Source organism: Ostrea edulis, chromosome 2 (assembly GCF_947568905.1).
Source record: "Ostrea edulis chromosome 2, xbOstEdul1.1, whole genome shotgun sequence".
NCBI lineage: Eukaryota > Metazoa > Mollusca > Bivalvia > Ostreida > Ostreidae > Ostrea > Ostrea edulis.
This window is the reverse complement of record NC_079165.1, coordinates 68,221,562-68,247,046: the sequence shown is the minus strand read 5'-3', so window position 1 is coordinate 68,247,046 and position 25,485 is coordinate 68,221,562. Positions and strand designations below refer to the sequence as shown.

Genomic DNA, 25,485 nt, shown 5'->3' with positions numbered 1-25,485 from the left:
TAGATTCTATAGTTTGTATAATACTAGTAGATTATATAGTTTGTATAATACTAGTAGATTCTATAATTTATATAATACTAGTAGATTCTATAGTTTGTATAATACTAGTATATTCTATACTTTATATAATACTAGTAGATTCTATAGTTTGTATAATACTAGTAGATTCTATAGTTTGTATAATACTAGTAGATTCTATAATTTATATAATACTAGTAGATTATATAGTTTGTATAATACTAGTAGATTCTATAGTTTATATAATACTAATAGATTCTATAGTTTATATAATACTAGTAGATTCTATAGTTTGTATAATACTAGTAGATTATATAGTTTGTACAATACTAGTAGATTCTATAGTTTGTATAACAATAGTAGATTTTATAGTTTGAGCATTTGAAATTGTTTGTTTAAATACGTCAGCGAAACACCTTAAAACGAACAAAATGGCTTTGTAAGATTTAACTCAAATCAAATCGTTATAATGGCAACGCTCAAGTAACAATCTACTGAAAATAATGAAATTTCTTCAGTTTGTAGCATCGAGTGAGCGGATTTTCTTGGTCTTAAAAAATTCCTTTTTCTGCAGTTTAAGCATATTATTCCGGACCTTAGAGAGAACTAATAACCCAAGTATATTGATTAATCTCTCGTCTTTATTGAATTTCTTGGAAAATATTAAATACCCATACTTTTATCTTTAAAATAATACCGACTGTTACATATTTTGTGGGACTGGTTTGAAAAACACACTTTCAATAGATTCACAAAATGTCCTAGTGTCTTTTTCATGCTCTCATATTACACATGACGTTATGTTACAGTCGTCGTTACGTTTGGGGAAATCGGTATCGTACGTAACATCCGAAGCATAGAAAGACATTTTCAACTTGATGTTTGAAAAATTTCGAGACCGAGGAGATTATCCTGCATCCTCCATGAAAACAAGAACTTTGTTTCTATTCTACAAAGGCTCAGAAATATACAGCCGATCGTTTACCTATACGGTTTTTAATTTCGTGACGTCATGGTTGTTTCCGAAACGGACTTGGCTTACTTTTTTCTTTTGCTAACGAAAAAGGTGACATGGTAGGGTATACTGGATCTATTTTCAAAAGTGTTTCAAGTATTTAGTTTAATGTTGACGGCTTATACCAACTGCTTTGAGAAAACTACACATACGTGGAAGAGGGTTGACTTGATGTTTGTTTACTATGTATTAACTCGTTGTACCGGTTATATAAAAAGAGGACTTTCAAAATATTTTTGTTTGAGTAAGCAAATGCATTATACGTACATCGTTCAACACTTGGAGGCACATTGGACTATGATGGACATTGATGACCAATGTTACTATAATGTATTATCATTTAATAACCTTTAAAGTAATGACTTAACAACGATGCTGATTGGATGAAAAGTTCGTTTGATTTCTTAATCAAAAAAATTTCGTCCGGAGTTCATCTGCACTAAGCACGCGGGACTACTTTTTTCTGGAATGCGTCTTCCCCATTCTAATTTTAGCGCTATTTATAGATCGGGAATTTCCAATCAAGCATTGTAAACGAAATGTATTCGTTTGATGCTACCAAATATAAACACAACCAAATATATGAAGAAACAACACACATAGGCCTAGTGTTGACGTGGCAGAATAGTAAACTTGATGACGTAAGACACTGACTGGTAGAAGTAGACAGATTGTAAATACGAGTTCCCGGTATGTATCGTCTGCTTTACGAGTTCGATAGCATGACGGAGCATATGGATCGCCAAATTAACATAAACTCAAATAATTGAAGATATCTTCAATTATTTGAAGATATCATCAATTCAATTATTGCTCTCTTTAATTGAATTAATGCGCGCATTAAATCAATTATTGCTCTCATCAAATGAATTAATGCGCGCATCAATTCAATTATTGCTCTCATCAATTGAATTAATGCGCGCATCAATTGAATTAATGAGAGCAATAATTGATTTAATGCGCGCATTAATTCAATTATTGCTCTCTTCAATTCAATTGATGCGCGCATTAATTCAATTAATGAGAGCAATAATAGATTTGATGCGCGCATTAATTCAATTATTGCTCTCTTTAATTCATTTGATGAGAGCATCAATTTAGTAGAAATATTGCTCACAATAATTAATTTAGAGCTCGGTATAAATAATTTGATGATCTCTTTAATTCAATGGAAGATATCTTTAAATCATTTACAATGCTTTTATATAAGGAATTAATGCGCGCATCAATTCTTTTAAAGAGAGCAACAATTCAATTAAAGAGATCATTAATTCAATTGTGGATATGTTGAATTGAAGATATCTTTAATTATATAGTTGCTCTCTCTAAAAGAATTATTGCTCTCTTCAAATGAATTAAAGATATCAATATAAAAGAGCAATAATTGAATTAATGCGAGCATTAAATCAATTATTGCTCTCATCAAATGAATTAATGCGCGGATCAATTCAATTATTGCTCTCATCAATTGATTTAATGCGCGCATTATATCAATTATTGCTCTCTTCAATTGAATTGTAGCGTGCATCAATTCAATTGTTGATATCATTAATTCATTTGAAGAGATCATTAATTCAATTAAAGCTTGCATCAATTCAGCTGAAGAATTAATGCTATCATCAATTCAATTAATGCGCGCAATAATTCAGAATTGAAGATATCATTATTTATTTGAAGAGATCTTTAATTGAATTGTTGCGCTCATCAAATGAATTGATGATATCTTCAAATAATTGAAGATATCTTCAATTATTTGAGTTTATGTTAATTTGGCGCTCCATAGGAGGAAACAGCGACTTTTGAAACGCGAGATATTAATGAAATTGAACTGCGTTATATGGGGCTCAGTCTTGAGGGCAATTTAGATGAAGAGGTGTTGAGCTTTTTACTTGATGTTGAAAGGGAGCCGAGTCGCATTCCACCGTTCTTACGACACAAACAGTGTTCAACGTCTCGAACGCAATGCAGCATACCATACATCCAGTCACAACTTGTTCTCTTCCTTTATATCTAATTCAGCTTTGAACCAGTGCACCTTTAATTTGGCGTACAATCCATTTAATTCTACAGAGTAACTCTACCTGACCTGAATGCACAGCCAGTTTTGTTGTTTTCATTGTTACGTATAGGTATTCCTACGCGCCATATCAAAAACGTTAATTAAAGATTTTTATGAGAGAAACTATTTGGGGTTTTTTTTAATTTCAAAAACATAATTAAATGATAAGAAGTAAAACTTATAATTCTTTATTTGATGCATGTATCAACAAAAATTGAATAGAAAACTTTTTCATCAATGCGTCCAATTTTTCGTTTGATACATGCATCAAATAAAGAATTATAAGTTTCATTTCTGAAATCATACTTACTGTACTTCACGATCCTATATATGAAGTATGAACAAAATTCTTCTGCTCTAAATTCGAACCATGTCGTTTGAATGATTCTACAGCATGCTTATCTATTTTCATGTAGGTTTCATCTTAGATGAAGGACTTCCTAGAGACATCAATGAAAGTATAAAGATTGCGTTAACGATTTCAAACATCAGCTGCAGTCGTTGTGATGTACAAATTGACTCGATCACACTTACTAATTCCAGCCAAAAAATCTTTCTCAATGGCACCATTGTCGAGACAAACATTAGCAATAACTACAACGTCAGTCAAGTAGGTAAGTCACGTGATCAAGACAAATATAATACATGTATGTCTTTATTTGTTTTTATATCGGTCATGAAATAAACTGACAAACGTTTTCGTTTCTAGTATATTCATACTTTATCAATTAAATATTTCTTATAAGTATATGTTTTTAATGTCAGCGGTCACTTGTGTCAGTGCTTTGTTCAAAATCACAAACAGTGAAACGGCCTGAGTTTATATTAATTACCTATTATATTAATTCGGAAAACATAGTTGATAGTATCTGTAGTGACTCTACTCTTGCAGTTTGTAACCAACTGAAAGAAGCGTTCGCCATTGTGTCAATGGCGACGAAGGACTCGATGGAAGTTTTCAACAGTTTTGGCCGTATCCTTGAGTTACCATTCATAGTTGCCACGGGACCTCGTGTTCACCAGCACGATGACGAATACAGTTTATTTATGACCCCGTCCTATATTCCTGCTGTAGTGGATTACATACTACACAATCAGTGGAAGAGGGTCCACTACATGTACGACAGTGATGATGGTATAGCAGTAAACAAGTATAATATCTGTACCAAATTTTAATACCTTGGCGTCAGTTATACTCTCTGCCGTCTCTTGAATGTACTTATACATGTATCTGCAAACATAATTTGAAACAGTTTTCGATTTACCTCTTCAAAAGTCTTAACTATGATATTAAATTCCTGGACTTGATAGAATTACTGTGATCGCAAATTTAATTGAAAATGTAGCCATATTTATATGGGTACGACTATTGAAGATTATTTTTAAAATGTCTTACGATACGAGTATTGTCCTGCTATTCATGCAAATCGAAGAAATTGCATCTCGAACATTTTTACTGCCGTCATCATATCAATCATTGGCATACCTACAAAAACTTAGTTGAAATATCATTAAAGATTTTCAATGATATTTCAACTAAGTTTTTCTTTTATATCCACCCCACCTAACTACAGATCAGTAGCTCTCTGGGAAACATTGGGACAGACCATGGAGCTGCAGATCCACCCCTTATAAAAACCTTGGATTTGGAGCACAGAAATAATGCACACAGTTGAAGCCCTACATCGCTGTATTCTTGCATTGCCGGTGTAACGACGAAAAGTGACCCCCGTAGAATATTGACCGGGGTCATTTTTCTACGTAGAATTTTGACCCCTTGGTCAATATTCTACATAGAAAAATGACCCATTTTTTGTAGAAATTATAGTATTGGGGTCATTTTTCTCCGTGTGGATTGAAGAAAAATAACCCCGTAGAATAATAAATAACCCTGTGTCATTTTTGATACAAAACACTGGTTTGGTAGGAAAATCTTGTTAGGCAAATACATGTGGGTAAAATCACGAAGCCTTATGATATGAAGTGTTCATTTCTAAAAGCTTTTAAAAAGTTTAAATAACAAACTTAAAAGGTTATACATGAACTATACCTTACATCAATAATACAAGATGTTTTATCCCCATTAAAGGAAAACAAATAACAAGGGTATAATGATGTTCTATGACTATTAAAGCAAGAATACGCGCATTCTTTGATTTGTTTTATCACATTTTATAAAATAGGTTTGCACATGTACAGTTGTCATTATTTAAAAAATCAAGATCATATTCTTTGCTGGTGTCAGAAAGAGAAACTTATATAAATAAAAAATGTATAGTTTCCATAATTGTAATCCTCTTTGATTTTACTCTGGGTAAATAATGTGCAAAAAATCAAAATGAAGTCTCAAACGTTTTTTTCTTCTTCAGAAGTTATAAAAAGGTTAACCCTTTTGGAGTTTTCAGCTAATTAATTTTTATTGTGTGGTGGCTAAAAAATATGGAACCTTTTTATTATTTTGATGAATAAATGTTTTGTTGAAATAGACCTGAAATTCAAATTATGGTTGTTATGTTTGATGTGTTGCTAGGCAACCAAATTACGGGGATAACAAGAAAAAAGTATTATTTCCTGTTAGGATTAGGTATGCCCTCTAACTATACGTAATATTAGTATTTTTGAAGAGGGGGTCAGGAATGGCTCTTGTCCTTTCTTGTTATTTCCCTTCTGGCCATGTACGTCTTTCCAATACACAAATTAAGCGTTCTTCCTGTGTGATGCGACGTATCAAAAATAGAAGATACATCATAGATTATATAAGATATCTTTATAGAGGAATAAATATAAATATGACGTGCTATATACATGAAAAATTTGTGCTCGTATCAAAATGTTGATACTATGAACGATACGTTGCACTTGTTTCCATGCAGGACGCAGATAGCGGGACAATACCCGTATTGCAATTACGATAACAGAAACATAATTGTAGATTAGATGGTTAGTTTAACAAGTTGTGACGTCAGTGTTTTAATGAACACAACTATTTTCCAAAGTTGGTTTTACATCATCAATCTAAGTAACTTTTTTTTTCAACATGCAATAGGTCTATGGCGTATGGAGGAACTAGCCATGCTACACTGGAAACATTCTGCAAGTTTTCAGGTTTCTTACCATAGAATTTCGAATAACGACATTTACGTGTACTCTGAATTATACCACATGGACCGAAAGGGCCCCGGATGCAACCAGAAATTATTTATACTGGATTTGGGATCTACTGCTGCCACGATGCGGTTGATGAGAATGGTGAAATTCCCCATTTGTCAGCTTTAAGTACAATGAACAATGATAAATTCCTATTTAGTTGAGAAATAACTTTGTAGCTGTCAGCTGACCTTGGTCGTGTAAGCGTTTCTATCGATGTTTCTCTGTCGTCTGTTTATGTGTCCATCGTTAATTTTTCACATTGTGGACATCTCCAAAATCACCGTCTCAAAATATTTTTGGTAAAGGCGATTCCAGTTTGGATAAGCCCCCTGTGTTAGGGAAAACTTAACAAGGTAGCTTGTTTATACAGTAGAGATACAAGTTTGTCCTATGGATGACTTACAAGTATATGTATGTTGTATTACGTCTTATTCGAGTTTATGTTAGTTCACATAAAGACGTCATCAGTTGTAGTGAAGTGTCACAAACTTTTACCTATACATGGCGCTCACGGTCTTAACAGTGAGGATTCCTTATCGTACCAACACCTACCGGAACATGGGACCTCCATTTTAAAGGTCATGTCTAAATGATGCGTGACTTTCACGTGACACAGGACCTACTTTCACGTGACACAGGCCCTCCATTTTAAAGGTCAGATCTAAATGATGCGCGGCTTTCACGTGACACAGGACCTCCATTTTAAAGGTCATATCTAAATGATGCATGGCTTTCATCTCTAATGCCTGGCGCTTGCCGAATGAACAGTCGATATTGGTGTTATTCACTAATCAAGTAACCTTCGTTAGGTAAAGCATTGATATTATTATCAATGTCTTAGGCTTGACGCGGCCTTGAGATCGAGAATGGAACCCGGAACCCCAAGGTTGTATAAATCACGGCTTATGGGGCCAGAACAAGGGTGCAGAAATTTGTACATTTTTATAGCTATACTCGGTGTCAAGTTTACAGTTGTCACAGCGGTGAAGAGTGAAGTTAACGAACAGTGGTCAATCTCTTGAATCCTATAAGCAATACAAAATTAAAAGTATGGCAAGAGGGAGTAAGCAATCCCTGCCGTCCGGTCACACCTGCCGTGAGGCCTTTATCATGGTCAGGTAAACGATGTAATCCATGGTCCAAATCAGTGTGTAAAGAACGGCCTATCAATTGATATGAAACACGTCAGACAGCATTCGACCTAACGACAGGCAAATAAGATAATCATAAACGACCATGGAATTTGCGAAATGCTGACTTCATGAAATCCCTATAACATCTTATACCTTGATCAACTGATCATACGCAGAACAGTTGAAAAACATAAACGCGTATACAGGAGATGATGTAATATTGTTCCATATATATACATGTATACAGACATCTTCAGGGGCCTCCGTGGCCGAGTGGTTAGGGCATCGCGTTCAAAGTCACACTGCCTCTCACCTCTGGTCGGCGCGGGTTCGAATCCTGCTCGCGCCGGTAAGTGAGAAAGTTTTCCAGTTTACTTTCGGAAGGGCGGTGGTTCCTTCCCAGGTACATTGTATCTGGGTTCTCTCTTCCATAACTGAAAAAATTTTGAGTGTGGCGGAAAACAGCAAAACAATCAATCAGACATCGTCATCTGGAGAAGGATCAACTTTTGAACTAAAAGCCTATTAATTTCCGGAACAATAAGCAAGAAACTTCATGCAAGGTGAAGATAACGAACAGTGATCAATCTCATAACTCCTATAAGCAATACAAAATAGATAGTTGGGCAAACACGGACCCCTGGACACACCAGAGGTGGGATCAGGTGCCTAGGAGGAGTAGGCATCCCCTGTTGACCGGTCACACCCGCCGTGAGCCCTATATCCTGATCAGGTAAACGGAGTTATCCGCAGTCGAAATCAGTGTGCCAAGAACGGCTCAACAATCGGTATGAAACACGTCAGACAGCATTTGACCCAATGCGAGGTTGTACTGACGAAGTAGATCGTTATAACGACCATAGAATTTGTGAAATGCTGACTTCAATCGAGACTGTTGAAATCCCTGTACCATCAACTTGTTTGTCAGTAGCTTACCTCGATTTAAAAACTGACTATATGCTGAACAAGCTCTTGCATATCGAATCAGTTGAGATATATAAACACCATATGCAGGTGATAATGGAATATTGCTACATAAATATGGGAACTTGACGATGGAGAAGCTGAAATCATCCCGTTTGTCATACAGTTGAATTGTCATGTATTGTAATAAAGTCACTTTATGTTCAAACTTTAGTTTTTTGGCCGGGATAGGGTCACAGCAGGGGTTCAAAGCAACACATCCGTTTATACAGTATTCTGTAGTATGTTTTCAAAAGCGGAGAAGTATTACATTTTAACAAAGCAATATACAATGACGTTTTAATTTATCAATTAAGAAGAGTTTGGGTTCCATATGTCTATACTCACACTAGCGCCTTAATCACAATATTGACGTTTATACTCACACTAGCGCCTTAATCACAATATTTATAGGTTATAGACTTTGTATGGGAAAATATGACGATCGAGTTTTTTGGCGTGTAGACGGACCGAGCTCGCGAGGCCCGTTCGCGACAAAAAACGAGGTCGTCATATTTCCCATACAAAGTCTATAACCTTTTTATTATATACTTTCAATTTCATTTAGAAACTAACAATAATTTTATTTTTAACAATAACTTTATCGGTTTAACTGAGTAAAAGATGAAAAACACGAAAAATTTGAAAATTAACGGCGTAGAAATTTGATTGTGACGTAATGTTTGCGGGCCGGAATGTTTCCGGGCATATATCGTGTGATATATGCCCGCAAACTTTTAAAGAAAAAAGAAGAGATGAAATTGAAAGTATATAATAATGACGTTTGTACTCACACTAGCGCCTTAATCAAAATATTGACGTTTATACTCACACTAGCGCCTTAATCACAATATTGACGTTTTAACTCGATTGGGATTTGATGGATTGATTGTTTTACGTTCCGTCGAGAAATAGAACCACAGACCTGTGCTGAGCGCTCAGGGCCGTAGTAGTAGTGAGTGGTGGTTCTTTATCGTGCCTACGCCTGCCTCAACATGAGATCTCCCTTTTAAGGTCATATCCGAAAGACCGGTGATTCTCACTTCTAAATGCCGAGTGTTTGGCGAAGGGACAGTCACTACCTATTTTAACGCCTTAGGTTTGACGCAGTCATAGCACGAGTGGGGCTCGAACTCACGAACTAACTGTTAGGAAGCGAACGCTCTACAACTGAGTTACCGCGACCGGTTAACTCATCTGGGACATTTGATACTGAAATGTAAAGAAAGGTCTAAGTATTGATAAATATATTTTTCACAGGACTGGCAGGTGAGCTGTGTGACCCATGGGACTCTTAGTTGTTTGATGATAGCTGGATTGTTTGTTGTGGGTTTTTTTTTATATCTGTAAACAAGTATATTATCAATTTTAAGGTTTATTCTACCACCATATAGATATTGTTAAGATTTTTTTTTATTATTTGCAGATGATTGATTCCGGAATGAACAGAAATGGATATAACATTATTATCGGTGGTTTTGTAAGTACTTTCTTTAGTGCTGACAACCGACCAAAAGCAAGTGAAAGTATATGGTCGTATACAAGGGTTTCATGTTAAATCAACTTCAAATCACCATTAACTATATTTGACAACTAAAAACTATAATTTATCAGACATATATGTAGTTTTAAACATATCTTATCTGATAATTGATTAACAACCCTAATCTTAAGTTAACGAATGTTAATTATAATTTTTCAAGCACATCTTTTTTTTTAAATTCCTAGTCCACTAATCATTAACTATACTTTACAATCATTAGCATTTGTCATTTATTATTGAGAGCACAGTGTATTACATGAAGTTTATCAATATTTAATTTAAGATGCGAAACTATGGCTTCACTCATTTTTGCTGATTAGCATAGGTATCAAGTTTTATGATTAACCATGCACATCTTAAATCATTACCTTTACGAATTATTCTTAATATAACAAACGAAAAACGGATTCCTGGTATACAGACGAGTTATATGTGTATTGTATGAAAGTTGTGTATTAAACATTATAGGAATAATATGTGCTGAATTCAGTCACGTTTTGTTTCAGAACATTGAGGCGTACGAGGACTTTCTGAATGAGAGGTTTCTTCATGGTGGAGTTAACATAACTGGTTTCAAATTCCTGACGAAGACCCCCTCGGATGAAATAGCATTTATCCACGCACTCCATAAAGAAAGAAACATACCGAACAATTATTCCTTACCCGTAATTATCGGTCAAATCATTTCCATTATTTTCACTACAGTGTAAATTTCATCTTTTCTTCTGCAAAAGCTTCCTTAATTTCACATCTAATGCTGCATGTTTGAAGACAGGCCGAGTTACTAATATATCTTCGTTTCTGAAGAGCAACAAAAATCACCACTGAAAGAAATTTAGGTTAATGTGGTTTTTGTGTGAAGTCATTCATATTCCTGAAAGAAAGTGTGTCAATCAATCCATCCAGTAATCGAGGAGTTTTAACCATGGTAGGTAGATGCAGCCTTACTCATAGATGGTGTGGCTCTTCTGTCATCCGCCCTCCACAGCATTAGGGACAACTTCAGATCCAGGCGTGGAATCATCAGAAAATGTAAATATTGTAATACAGCAACATTAGAAGACCTCTGTCCTGACAATATGGGCCCGACGTTACTTCAACAGCTAAAAAAGGTTATAACAAAACATGTATTCTTAACGCAACAAGGTTTCATTTCTTGCTCACCTGAGCTGAAATCCCAGGTGAGCTCTCCTGATCAAAATTTTCCCGTCTTTTAACTCTTGCCTTGTCCTCCATAATCACCAAAACAAAATCAACAAAACGTGACACAACTTATTCTTAAGCAAGGAAAATTAAGATGTCTTTAAATGAAGGACTTCTAACACAGGGGCTAAGCCCGTTTTGGGTCCGAACTCTGTGATACCATAAATATAGATTTATCTATATTTATGGTATCACAGACTTCGGGCTCAAAACGGGCTTAGCCCCTGTGACTTCTAAGAGAGAAACAATGAAATACTGAGAGTTGTTACAAAATTTCCTTCCCAAGAACAACCGGACCAGCTGAGCCAAATTTTGCAAGTAAGCTCACTGATACAGAAGTATAATGAAGATTCAAATCTGTTCACTCCATTATTACCGAGACCCAGAGTGGAGTAATTTGTGTTACATCATGTTTGGTAAGGAAGGTATTGGACAAATCTTTTTTTAAAAACTTGTTCAAGAATCACAATTAGGTGTAGTATTTCCAAACATCATGTTGGTATCCTCACGTATTATGTATCCATTATTTGTGTACGTGGTGGCCCCGAGGCTGGGGGTGGGTCAGGATGAGGATATGTGTTCAAATTGTTTTTTATGTGGAAACATATACAGTGGAGAACAAATATTTTCAATTCCACTCAGAAGAACAAGTCCCATGTAGAGTAGACGAGAGTTGGTTAATCTCTGACCCCCGGTTACATGGCAGGACGATAGTCGAAGTGTACAGTCTGAAGTTTGAATAGGAAAATCCTTAGAAGACTTCTTTTTGATAACCACAAGGATATAATATACAACAAGTAGTGCAAATTTAAGTTAAAACAATGCCCCCCTCCCACCCACCCATGGCGAGCTTCAGTAGAAGTTATGTTTTATATCAAAATATAAATGAATTACATGGATTGATTTTCCTATAGAGCTGTTTTACATCAAATGAAAAATGCATGCAATATGTTTGTTATAGATAAAATTGGAAGGGTTAACTGGACACATCGCCTTCAATGATAAAGGATATAGAAAAAATTATGGACTTCGACTATTTGGTTTTGGTTTCCGATCTCATTTAAAGGAGGTACGTTTAGTATCATAAATACATAAGGGGTGTCAAGAATTACTTTAAGGTATTGATGTATATACAAACTCACAGAAACTATACAACATGTAGTGGGTCGCAAATTAGCAGAGCTGAGCCGATGCCAAGGTGCCCGTTTTATCGAGATACTCGGTGTGAAATTTTATTGGAGAGAGTACCAAGATCATAATTTATCAAACATATTATTTTACTATAAAAACTATTATGATGGGCTAAAAGAACCTAATTTAAAATCTTAAAAAGTCACAATATTTTACTGATTTTCTTTCTGAATATAATACCTAATAAATTGATTTAATGTTATATAATTGTGCAATATTTTGTTACATTTGATGGACTTTTATAATTTGTAATTGTCATGTGATAACTACCATATGATGGTTAACGCACATGGATTTCAAGTTTATTCTCAAAACTCAAATAATTTCAATTCAACATAATAACTCTATATTTATTTCTACATTGGGATTAGATTGGAAATTGGACGACAACTTCAGGAATCAATTTGAAGAAACGGAATAATTATCTATCCAAGGCCGATCGTCCGCTGATCATCGTTACAGTTGCAGTACGTAATCATCATTACAATCATAATACACGTAACGATCTTTACGGTTAAAATACGTAACTTAATCATCGTTACAGTGAAAATACGTAACTTAATCATCGTTACAGATGAAATACGTAACTTAATCATCGTTACAGATAAGATACGTAACTTAATCATCGTTACAGGTAAAATACGTAACTTAATCATCGTTACAGATGAAATACGTAACTTAATCATCGTTACAGATAAGATACGGAACTTAATCATCGTTACAGGTAAAATATGTAACTTAATCATCGTTACAGGTAAAATACGTAACTTAATCATCGTTACAGATAAGATACGTAACTTAATCAACGTTACAGTTAAAATACGAAACTTAATCATCATTACAAATAAAATACGTAACTTAATCATCGTTACAGATGAAATACGTAACTTAATCATCGTTACAGATAAGATACGGAACTTAATCATCGTTACAGGTAAAATATGTAACTTAATCATCGTTACAGGTAAAATACGTAACTTAATCATCGTTACAGATAAGATACGTAACTTAATCAACGTTACAGTTAAAATACGAAACTTAATCATCATTACAAATAAAATACGTAACTTAATCATCGTTACAGTACGTAACTAATCATCATTACAATTGTAGTACATAAAGTAATCATAATACATTATTACAGCTATAGTACAAGTTACGCAATTAATTTTTTTTTATGATCCGTACCAACTCCTACCGTGACACCCCGTGGAGATCCGGGATAGAATAGGTCCCCAGTACCCCTTGCTTGTCGTACGAGGAGACTAAATGGGGCGGTCCTTCGGATAAGACCGAAAAAACGAGGTCCCGTGTCATAGCAGGTGTGGCACGATAAAGGTCCATCCCTGCTCTAAGGTCGTCGGCGCCGAGCATAGGTCTAAATTTTGCAGCCCTACATCGGCAGTGGTGACCTCTCCATATGAGTGAAAAATTCTCGAGAGGGACGTTAAACAACATACAATTAATCAGTCTATCCTACCGTGACACATGACCTCCGTTTTAAGGTCATATTCGAATGGCCCATGTATTTTACTTCTAATGCCGGATGTTTGGTGAAGGAACGGTCTCGAGAAGGAGAGCCTTTGTGGTCCGGTCCGTCTTTACTAAATGTTCTATCAATCTACAGTAGATGGAAACTTCTTGATATCCATTGGTAGATTTAACAGACGTTATGATGATGACTCAGTTTTTGTTTTAATCATTCCTTCGTAAAGTTACAGTCATATTGAATTGAAATGTAAATTCTTTTAAATTTTGCCTGCACAGTTTGATAGAATTTATGTCCTATAAATTACCATACTTCAATGTCTTAATTTGTTTGTAACATTGGAGTATATAAATAGTGGAGGAATGGTATAAATTGTACCCAGCCTTTGCAAGGTTTCTATATCTCCTATAAGACATACAGCCGATACATTTATTTGTAATATATAAGATATCATAATTTATGTCAACGTGAAATATCGGTGCCTTTATAGAGAAACAAAAGAGGTTGAAACAACATATGCTTATTACCGATAAAGCACTGGTAAATGTAATCAGCAGCAGTTAATAATATAATTTCACATTATAATTATTGCGAAGAACGCTTTGCTCTCTTTTCAAAGGAAAAACCATTTTTCTACAAAACTGACAACGGGACGGAGGAGGGATACATTGTTGACCTTATACGGCTTCTCAACCAATCTGATGTATTTAGAAGACCATTCGTAGTGCAAACACAGAAAAACAAAACTTATGGTGATATGATAAGAAAACTAGTAGATGACGTAAGTAAATGAACTATCTGGTACATCGTGTGTCGGAAGTTATCATATACTGAAAATTTTACTGAAGACTTTTTTTATTATAGGAGGCAGATTTAGCTATCGCTCCCATAACAATAACGAAAGATCGCCAAAAAGTTGTAGATTTTACGAAGCCTTTCATGCGTACGGGACTCAGTCTCATGATCTATAAGCCAGAGAAAAGAAAACCTGGCATGTTTTCTTTTAAAGAACCTCTCCACAAGAATGTTTGGTTGTGTATCGCTGTTGGTTTCCTGACGACCAGTATCATACTCTTTCTGATTGGGCGATTTAGTCCTTTCGAGTGGTCCGAAAATTCCGAGGAGGGTCCCTCAAGCGATTTTAACATGACAAATTCTCTGTGGAGTTCCCTTGGAGCTCTTATGCAACAAGGATCAGATATATCACCGAGGTAATTAGAATTGATGAGTTTTGTTCTTACATCATTTATCTCATCGTCAGAAACCCACGGTTGATTACGCTTCGTTCCTCTCTCCATCACTCGTGGGTCCATTTATTCCTACTCGCTAGTTCTCATGAATAAATTTTGAAAATATCGTCCAATCAAAGTAATCGTTATAGTACTGCTACTCTTCTGTTTTTAAAGGTAGCATCGACTTAACTTGCTATCACAAGAATTGTATACCAAAATTGGGCTGAAATCGTCTTGTTGATTGGACAAAGCTCAGGGTAAACGATGAGCGCCCAATCAAATTACCTCATTAATTATTCATGAGAACGAGCGAGTAGGAATGAATGAACTCACGGGTGATGGAGAGGGGAACGAAGCGTAGTCAACCGTGGGTTTCTGACGATGCATTTATCTAAGCATTATTGGCTTTAGATTTTTGAACAATGCATAGTTCACCATGTATTTCAGATCTTTTTCTGGACGTTGCGCAGAAAGCGCCTGGTGGTTTTTTACACTTATTTTGGTCGCTTCTTATACGGCAAACCTTGCTGCTTTCCTTACCGTTGAGAGCTTGGATTTTAAGATAAAGAACGTTGATGACCTTGTAGCACAGACCAAGGTCAAATATGGCACCGTGGAGGGAGGGTCCTCCCAGGATTTTTTCATGGTATTTTATTTTCATTACAAGTGTACTAATTTCTTATTACGTTTTTGCGTCTATTCAAAAATAATGTACCCGAGAGACACATATAAGCCTTTGCGAGTCAGATACATGTAATTTTATTTTAAAGCTTAAAAATCTACCACGTTATTCGTGCAGTACTAGTATATAGTGTCATCTTAATTACGCATGTCCTTTTTCTGGATTTCTAATTTACTAAATAATTAAGAAAAAGTGAAGACGACGAATAGCAATCAGTCTCATAATTCCTACAAAGAATACAAAATCAAGATACTGCAAATATATTGGCCCTGGACACATCAGATGGGATCGGGTGGCTAGGAGGAGTAAGCATCCCCTGTTGACCGGTCACACCCGCCATGAACCCTATATTTCGTTTAGGTAAACGGAGTAATCCGTAGTCAAAATTAGTGTGTAAAGAAAGGCCTAACAATTGGTTGGAAACCCATCAGACGGCATTTGACCTAATCACTGGTATTAAACTGATGATAGTAACGATCGTTACTATCATCCCAAGATGGCGGAACGAAATTCCGGAAAGACCACGTTTACTTATTATATCTATTTGTATTGTTTATTTGCGAATGATATGTAGGTAAGAAATATCATACACTAGCAACAGTTACGATCAGGTGTTATTTTATCTTTTATACGGCTCATATGAACAGAAAATTCGTCGTTGAAAAAACAGCGAGGATGATAGTAACGAAAGTTCTTACGTTACTATCATCATTAATTTCCGTTACTATCATCCTCGCTGTTTTTTCAACGACGAATTTTCTGTTCATATGAGCCGTATAAAAGATAAAGTAACACCTGATCGTAATTGTTGCTAGTGTATGATATTTCTTACTTACATATCATTCGCAAATAAACAATACAAATAGATATAATTAGTAAACGTGGTCTTTCCGGAATTTCCTTCCGCCATTTTGGGATGATAGTAACGATCGTTACTATCATCAGTTTAATACCAGTGCTAATGACAGGTTGCATATGCAAATTAGATCGTTATAACGACCATAGATTTTGCGAAATGCTGATTTTCACGAGACTGTTGAAACCATTGGAACACCAACTTATTTGCCAGTAGCCTGCCTCGATTTAAAAACTGATGATATGCAGAAAATGCCCTTGCTTATCGAATCATTTGAGAGACATAAACATCATATGCAGGTGATAATGGAATATTGCTACATAAATATGAAAAGTTGACGATGGAGAAACTGAAGTCATCCCATTTGTCATAAAGTTGAGTTACTAGTTTGCCATTAAAGTCTATGTTCAATAAAATATCCAAGCATGAAGTACATATAACTATAAAAAGTAATTATAACAGCACGTTGATGAATATGTGTATACCTTCAATTTTCCCTTTCAGAATTCAAAAGTGGTAACATATGAGAAAATGTGGAATGTTATGTCTCGTTACCTCATGGAGAGTAATGAGAAAGGGTACGAGAAGGTAATGGAGGAGAAGGGGGAGTATGCGTTCATCTTAGAGGGAGTATTTAATGATTATCTCAGTCAGCAAAAACCGTGTAAAACAGTGTCAACTGGAGGACTCATCAATAGTATTGACTATGGTATCGCTATCAACAGAAAGCGTAGGAAAGACCTCGGGTTTGTACCCAAAATATAACAACAACCAAAATCTTTCTGTGTCATTAACCTTGAGATTTTCGAAATGTGTTTATCATTGATAGTGCCACCATTTACGACGATGGAAAATTTGGGTTGTTTTTAATCTAATTGATCCCTTTCTTTTTAGAAAGAGGTTGAATTTGGAAGTCTTGAAGCTTCGCGAGCTAGGTGAGCTGCTCAGGCTGGAGACCAGGTGGTGGGTCGAGAAAGGACGCTGTGGAGCAGGAACAGGGCAGGTGACTGATATTTGTACAGAGAAAACTAGAATTTACTTCTCCAATGTCTGCAGGTTAATTATACAAATCACGTGATTACAAGAGTCGTCGAAACATTAGGTTGTATACAGAAAGCATTTTACAAATTACCCGTCGATTAACTTTTTTGTGCAGCAGGTATTTATAACAAAACTTGTATAATGTAATTGAACGAATATGAACAAGATGTGTTTGTTAATCACAAGTGCCCCCCATAATGGCCAATTCCGAAGATGGCCAAGGTCAAAGGACAAATATCTTGGTACCAGTATAAAGATCTTGTCACAAGAAATGCTCATGTACAATATGAAAGCTCTAATATTTACCATTTAGAAGTTATGGCCAATGTAAAAAAAAAAATTAAAAGTAGGTCAAATGTCAAGGTCAAAAGGTTTAGTACCAACGGAAAGGTCTTGTCACAAGGAATACATGTAATTATGTGAAATATCAAAGCTATATCACTTACTGTTCAAAAGTTATAAGCAAGGTTAAAATTTTCAAAAAGTAGGTCAAACGTCAAGGTCACTGGGCCAAAAATGTTGGTACCCACGGAAAGGTCTTGTCACAAGGAATACTCATGTGAAATATCAAAGCTCTATCACTTACTGTTCAAAAGTTATTAGCAAGGTGAATGTTTCAGACAGAATTACAGAATGACAGACAGGACAAAAACAATATGCCCCCCCCCCCCCCCCGATCTTCGATCTCGGGGGCAAAAAAATAAAAATACATGTATGAAGGTTTTAAAAATGTTCTTTAATGATTCAGGACTGTCAATATGTTGTGTTTCAGGATGGAGGAAAAAAGAGATCGCTTACCCTTAGCAACGTGTCGGGAATGTTTCACATTTTAATTGGTGGATTAATTATCGCGATGATGACTTCTGTCATAGAATTCCTCATACACAACCGGATCAGGAAGCAGTGCTACAAAGTCAAGGTAAGAATAGAATACCTCATACATAACCGGATCAGGAAGCACAAGTCAAGGTAAGAATAGAATACCTCATACATAACCGGATCAGGAAGCACTGCTACAAAGTCAAGGTAAGAATAGAATACCTCATACATAACCGGATCAGGAAGCACAAGTCAAGGTAAGAATAGAATACCTCATACATAACCGGATCAGGAAGCAGTGTTACAAAGTCAAGGTAAGAATAGAATACCTCATACATAACCGGATCAGGAAACAGTGCTACAAAGTCAAGGTAAGAATAGAATCATACATAACCGGATCAGGAAGCAGTGTTACAAAGTCAAGGTAAGAATAGAATACCTCATACATAACCAGATCAGGAGGTAGTGCTACAAAGTCAAGGTAAGAATAGAATACCTCATACACAACCGGATCAGGAAACAGTGCTACAAAGTCAAGGTAAGAATAGAATACCTCATACATAACCGGATCAGGAAGCAGTGCTACAAAGTCAAGGTAAGAATAGAATATCTCATACATAACCGGATCAGGAAGTAGTGCTACAAAGTCAAGGTAAGAATAAAATACCTCATACATAACCGGATCAGGAAGCAGTGCTACAAAGTCAAGGTAAGAATAGAATATTTCATACATAACCGGATCAGGGAGCAGTGCTACAAAGTCAAGGTAAGAATAGAATACCTCATACATAACCGGATCAGGAAGCACAAAGTCAAGGTAAGAATAGAATACCTCATACATAACCGGATCAGGAAGCAGTGCTACTACAAAGTCAAGGTAAGAATAAAATACCTCATATATAACCGGATCAGGAAGCAGTGCTACAAAATCAAGGTAAGAATAGAATATCTCATACAAAACCAGATCAGGAAGCAGTGCTACAAAGTCAAGGTAAGAATAGAATACCTCATACATAACCGGATCAGGAAGCAGTGCTACAAAGTCAAGATAAGAAAGACCATTGTTTTACCTTTGTTGTACTTTTAAGAAATTCCCAGGCCCTGATTGCGATCTTCTCCTCCTCCTTGTCAACTTTCACGTGGAGGAATGATGTGAGTGGAATCCCTCGGCTTATGAGGCTGTCAACACACTGGACTGTTCATCCGCTATCACCTCAAGTTTACTCTAAGTTGAAAACATTGAAAATGATTGGAGATCCAACTGAATCATGATTTCTAAAGCCCTTTCAGAGCATGATATTAAGCAAACATTACTAATACATGTATGACTTGGACATGTTTAGAAAAACTTTCTGTCCAGAGAGTAAAATCATTGAAATGAATAAAACGCTTAGCTTACGAAATGACAATATATAGGCACATATCTTATTTTATGAATATAGCTTTAAAATGTATGGATGGATAATTAATGCACACTAGTTCGAACTATATGAAGATGATCATTTACGAGTTTGGGTGCAAAGATAGATTCTCCTTTCTTTTAACAAAACATACAACGATCTCAACAAAGTGTAGCGGACAGTATAAGAGGGATCTTGTACTGCCTCGCTATAGAGAGCTAGCTTTTCTGGTAATGTGTTAGAGTCTCTCCCTCTTGATCACGCAAGTTAAGCAACGGCGAGCGTGATCAGCACTTGGCTGGGTGACCGCTACACGATACAATTTGGTGGCAGCGGTGGGATTTCTTCAGGTAGAGTCTCTTCGGAGCTCTGGGACTTCGTGTCCATGTACGGACGTGGTTTCGTCCGGGGACGACGGGTGGTTGTCGTCGGTAACGGCAGATGCCGTTGGTGAAGAAGTGCCAAACGTTCAGAGAGAACTCACGATAAGCTTCGGGACGAAGCTTCCCCGAGTAGGGGGGAGTGTAGCGGACAGTATAAGAGGGATCTTATACTGCCTCGCTAGAGAGCTAGCTTTTCTGATGATATGGTAGAGTCTCTCTCTCTTGATCACGCAAGTTAAGCAACGGCGAGCGTGATCAGCACTTGGCTGGGTGACCGCTACACGTTACAAAAGCATACGACAATTTTAACAATTGAACACATGCAACGATTTCCTGTACCTACCATAGATATTGAAGGATTGTACCCAGTAACATTATATAATGCTGAATATTGCATGTTCCTTACATTGCAATTGATGTGCAGCCTTTGTATGTGTATTTTGTAGTAATTTTGTTAACATTTAGAGCGCCAAAACTTTACTGGATGAACTTGGAAAAAAAATAAACGGAAAATGGGAGCCACAGGCTGTAGAAAAAGTTCACTGCGGGGAAGACACACCGCTCCGTCCAAGTCTGCTAGCAGGAGCTCAAGAAAATAAAGGTGTATGTATGGTTTCTTATATAATTATACTACCTTTTCCAGAACCATCACAATTTCAGTTACATTGTGGTTGGGGCCTTTGTTCTTCTGTCGCGAAGGACTCGTTTCACTTACGTCATATCTTAATAAGAGGAAGAATTGACTCCAAAGTATAATTTTCGAGAGAAAAGGGCGGCGGATTGAAAAATGAAAATGTTATACATATATTATTACATATTGTGTACAAAACATCGCTGTCATATTTGTTATTCAATATTGTCACAAAAATAAACATATAAGTTAATCAAATTTCAATATATAACGGCTTGGTCATCTCTTGTTAGTAACTAGCACAGGCAGCTAATGTTTATACATGCCCACACTTCCGGTGATCCCCCCCCCTTTATAATATACTACATATCTAATCAAATAAATCTTGTGTTACTGCAAAGTTCATTGAAAGCACCAAATGACATTGGGGATTGAAAAATATGAATCCACGATTGAATTTACGGGATATACATGTATATAAGTTATGATTGGTTGTGTTTTACACATTGAAAGGAGGGGATGGATCACCGCGAGTGTGGGCCCAAATAGCAGATGACTGTTGTCACTACTAAGCAGACGGCGAGGCCCTTGTCTAATCCTTTTCTTCAAAGTGTCATTTATTCTTCCAGTTTATCCTAATGTAATGGTCTTCATTTTCATGCTTCTAAGCCATCGTTGTAAATGTTGCACATTCTAAAACTCTATTATTCATTCATTAACCCATGTAAGATTTCTTAGACATGCGTGTATTGTGGGCCCCTTGTATACTAGCCGTAAGTCTCGTTTCCTTACAGTACCAGACGACATCTCCAGCCAAACTGATAATCTTGGAATCTTTCGAAAACGGTGATACATCTATGACCGGGACAGCCATTTGAAAACGGCCTGGGTGTGGTGCCGTTGTGAATGGATCGCCGTGTCAGGAACAATTGACCCAACAGACGATATAAAGAGTGACAATAACCTGTAAAGTGTGAATAGCTTGAAAATCGGGCTGTTTCACAAAACCATTACCATGGTTTCTATCGATGTAGGTGCTTATTCTGGTTTTGATTTCTGCGTCTTATTTTAACGTCTTTGGGATAAAATAAGATATATTATTTACGTTTGTCTGACTAATAACATACAGACAAAACAGTACTTTAAACTCTTTATCTATCCTCTCTGAGGTCGTCAACTTTTTCACATTTTCGACTACATCTCTAGTTCCCTCTTAACCAAACATTTCACAACGTATTTCATCCTCATGTGACTTATCAATATTATGGTTGAAAGTGGGAAAATGTCCACTCAATATAGTTTAATTTAATTGATAACCAAAGAGCGTGTATGTTGCCACTTTTCTTAAGATGTCAAACATACAAAAACAGGTCAAGATCAGAAAAATGACAACTTTTGAAAGTCAGCAGTTTATAAAAACTGCTCATCTATAAATATGTATTTTATTGTGGATATTACGGAAAACATTGTATGATACACATACAGTAAAGGAAATGCCTACTTAGTACTGAGTTATTGCCCTTGACAACATTTTTTATGCCCCCGAGATCGAAGATGGGGGGCATATCGTTTTTGTCCTGTCTGTAATTCTGTCTGAAACTTTAACCTTGCTAATAACTTTTAAACAGTATGTGGTAGAGCTTTGATATTTCACATGAGTATTCCTTGTGACAAGACCTTTCCGTGGGTACCAACATTTTTGACCCTATGACCTTGACCTTGGAGTTTGACCTACTTTTTGAAAACTTTAACCTTGCTAATAATTTTTTAACAGTAAGTGCTAGAGCTTTGATATTTCACATGAGTATTCCTTGTGACAAGACCTTTCCGTGGGTACCAACATTTTTGAACCTGTGACCTTGACGTTTGACCTACTTTTTGAAAATTTTAACCTTGCTTATAACTTTTGAATAGTAAGTGGTAGAGCTTTGATATTTCACATGAGTGTTCCTTTGACAAGACCTTTCCGTTGGTACTAAACCTTTTGACCTTGACATTTGGCCTACTTTTAATTTTTTTTTTACATTGGTCATAACTTCTAAATGGTAAATATTAGAGCTTTCATATTGTACATGAGCATTTCTTGTGACAAGATCTTTCTACTGGTACCAAGATATTTGTCCTAGTGACTTTGGCCATCTTCGGAATTGGCCATTATCGGGGGCATTTGTGTTTCACAAACAAATCTTGTTTTTATTATAAATAATTGATTATCTATGGAAAATATAAACACTATCAAATTTACCAAATCTTTATTTTATCCAGTGAATAAAATTCCTCTGAAAGATATACTTCTATCATGCGCAAAGTTTAATTTAGTAGAGATATTTGTAAAAACCTAACATCACACGAGGATTGGTCTACCTTAAAAGAAGGATATTCCAGCTTGTTCAAATGATGGCAATATGTTCCTTTCCAACAGGAGATGGGAAATGGGGTGGATATCAATTTGTTTCTGAAGACTCGCTTGAACCAGGCTTCGGTTTAATTAAATGTTAAAGATATTACAGTCAAATCATGAGTATATGCACATGTATGGGCAAGGTGACTCATGTGAGCGTTGTCTTCCATGGGCCTCTTGTATTTTCAAAATCAGAATGAAAAAATTGTATTCATACAGAATGTACTTATTTCATATGAAAAATAGTTTACCTTTTTTTTTTTTTTTAAATCTTTTTCCTGCTTGTAAACATGAAATAGAACTTTTCCATACTACCACATCATCTCTATAAATCTATGTGATATACTGTTTTTGAAATAAATTCGATGAAATTATTTCAAACTGTGTTTATGTAGTATTGTAGTTTTTTTCAATTTACTGGGTATATGTAAATGGGAAGAGAACAGGCATCAGATGGAAGTTTATCAACCAGCTAGAAGACCTTGATTACGCTGATGATATTGCCCTCTATCTCTATCTAGTAAGCACCAGCACATGCAGGAAAAGACCGAAAGACTGTGTACACATGCTGAAAGTATTGGTCTCCGGATCAACACGAACAAGACCAAGGTGTTGAGAATTAACAAAAAGGAAACCAATCCTATCACAATCAAGGGAAGAAACGTTGAGGATGTGGACATTTTCACATACCTTGGTGCTATTGTCAACAAGACAGGAGGGACAACAGAAGACATCAAGCACAGACTGAGTTTAACCAGGAGTGCATTTGCAATGCTTAATCCTCTTTGGAAGTCCACCAAATACAACAGAGCAACAAAGATCAGAGTATTTAACAGCAATGTGATGTCTGTGCTACTCTATGGAGCAGAAATGTGGAAACTGAATGAAAGTGATGTCACCAGATTGGAAACTTTTCAGAGAAAATGTCTACGAAGAGTACTCCGCATCTTCTGGCCCATGAAAGTCAGTAACGATGAACTATACTGTAGGACAAGGACATGCCCAGTAGGTGAAATTGTTAAATGCCGAAGATGGAGATGGATAGGACATACTCTGAGGAAACCACATGACAACAACTCCAGAGTAGCCCTGACATGGGCCCCAGAGGGTAAGAGAAAGAGAGGTCGCCCAAAAACAACATGGCGAAGAAGTGCAGAGGCAGAACGCGAACAACTAGGATGACAAAGATGGAGCGAAGCAGTTACAGTAGTAAATGACAGAGTGAGATGGCGGAAGATGCTGTCAAGCCTTATGAGCCGACCATGGCTCGAAGAGGATAGGTAGGTAGGTATGTAAATTTTAAAAAAAATACGACTAATGTTTGTGTTTACACCCATCCAGTAAATTCAAAAACAATATGACAGTATGTTTTAACAAGAGCAACGCCAACGTGACATAATACGCCCGTAGATTTTGCTCAAGGAAAACATATTTTAGTGGGATTCATATTTTAGTGAAGTTAGCACTGTCCTCTCTGAGCTAATTCATTACTATGCTTGTAGAAATGGATATCAAGATATAAAGAGGGATAGCCTTAGAATGCGCTACTTGTAGCCATAAAATGTTTAATGAAGACAGATCATGCAGAATGATACTCCATACAATTTGATTTCATGTGTTTATTTCAGTAATTAGTTTCAGTTTGAAATGGTCAAAAATATTGAACATAACTATTTTTGTAGAGGCAGATCACCATTTTTTTGCAGGAGAATCTCAAATTATATAGAAATATCTCTTCAATAAAATATAACTTGGAAGTTCACAATCTATACTTGCCACCAAATTATCAAGTGAAGCATGCCATCTAACAGTCTTGACCTTTTAAACTTGAAAAAGAAAAGTATTGGCATTCCTAGCCACAACAGTTTTGTTTGTATCCTGCTACAACCACCTTGACCTTTGACCTTGAGAAACAATAGGCTTCCTCCACTTGGAATAAGGTATATGCATATTAAATTTGACACTCCTAGCCCCAACGGTTCGGTATGTATACCTACAAAGTTTTCCTACTAAGTAAACCTATGACCTTGACCTTTGACCTTGAAAAAAATAGGCATCTTCCTCTCATCATGGTGATCAAATATACCAAGTTATAATATCCAGGAGCTTACGGTTCGGTTTGTATCCTGCCCACAAGGTTTTCCTAATTAGTGATACTACGACCTTGACCGTTGACCTTGAAAAACAATAGGCACCTTCCTCTCATCATGATGATCAAATATATCAAGACATAATATCCTGGATCTTACGGTTCGGTTTTTATCCTGCCATCATGG

General features: G+C 36.1%; 1 protein-coding gene across 1 annotated transcript in view; it reads left to right on the top strand.

Moving 5' to 3' along the window:
- Positions 1 to 23,590, top strand: part of LOC125681905 (glutamate receptor-like) — a 35,865-nt gene extending 12,275 nt beyond the window's left edge. Inside the window, exons 2-17 of the mRNA XM_048922162.2 lie at positions 3,509 to 3,706; positions 3,985 to 4,227; positions 6,139 to 6,341; positions 9,765 to 9,818; positions 10,388 to 10,546; positions 10,814 to 10,993; positions 12,046 to 12,153; positions 12,647 to 12,742; positions 14,384 to 14,545; positions 14,629 to 14,975; positions 15,444 to 15,642; positions 17,039 to 17,280; positions 17,429 to 17,537; positions 18,348 to 18,494; positions 20,643 to 20,780; positions 21,603 to 23,590. Of these exons, the coding sequence (XP_048778119.1) occupies positions 3,509 to 3,706; positions 3,985 to 4,227; positions 6,139 to 6,341; positions 9,765 to 9,818; positions 10,388 to 10,546; positions 10,814 to 10,993; positions 12,046 to 12,153; positions 12,647 to 12,742; positions 14,384 to 14,545; positions 14,629 to 14,975; positions 15,444 to 15,642; positions 17,039 to 17,280; positions 17,429 to 17,537; positions 18,348 to 18,494; positions 20,643 to 20,780; positions 21,603 to 21,686 (2,669 nt within the window). The 3' untranslated portion in view covers positions 21,687 to 23,590. The remainder of the gene's footprint in view (positions 1 to 3,508; positions 3,707 to 3,984; positions 4,228 to 6,138; positions 6,342 to 9,764; positions 9,819 to 10,387; positions 10,547 to 10,813; positions 10,994 to 12,045; positions 12,154 to 12,646; positions 12,743 to 14,383; positions 14,546 to 14,628; positions 14,976 to 15,443; positions 15,643 to 17,038; positions 17,281 to 17,428; positions 17,538 to 18,347; positions 18,495 to 20,642; positions 20,781 to 21,602) is intronic.
- Positions 23,591 to 25,485: the final 1,895 nt, after the last annotated feature.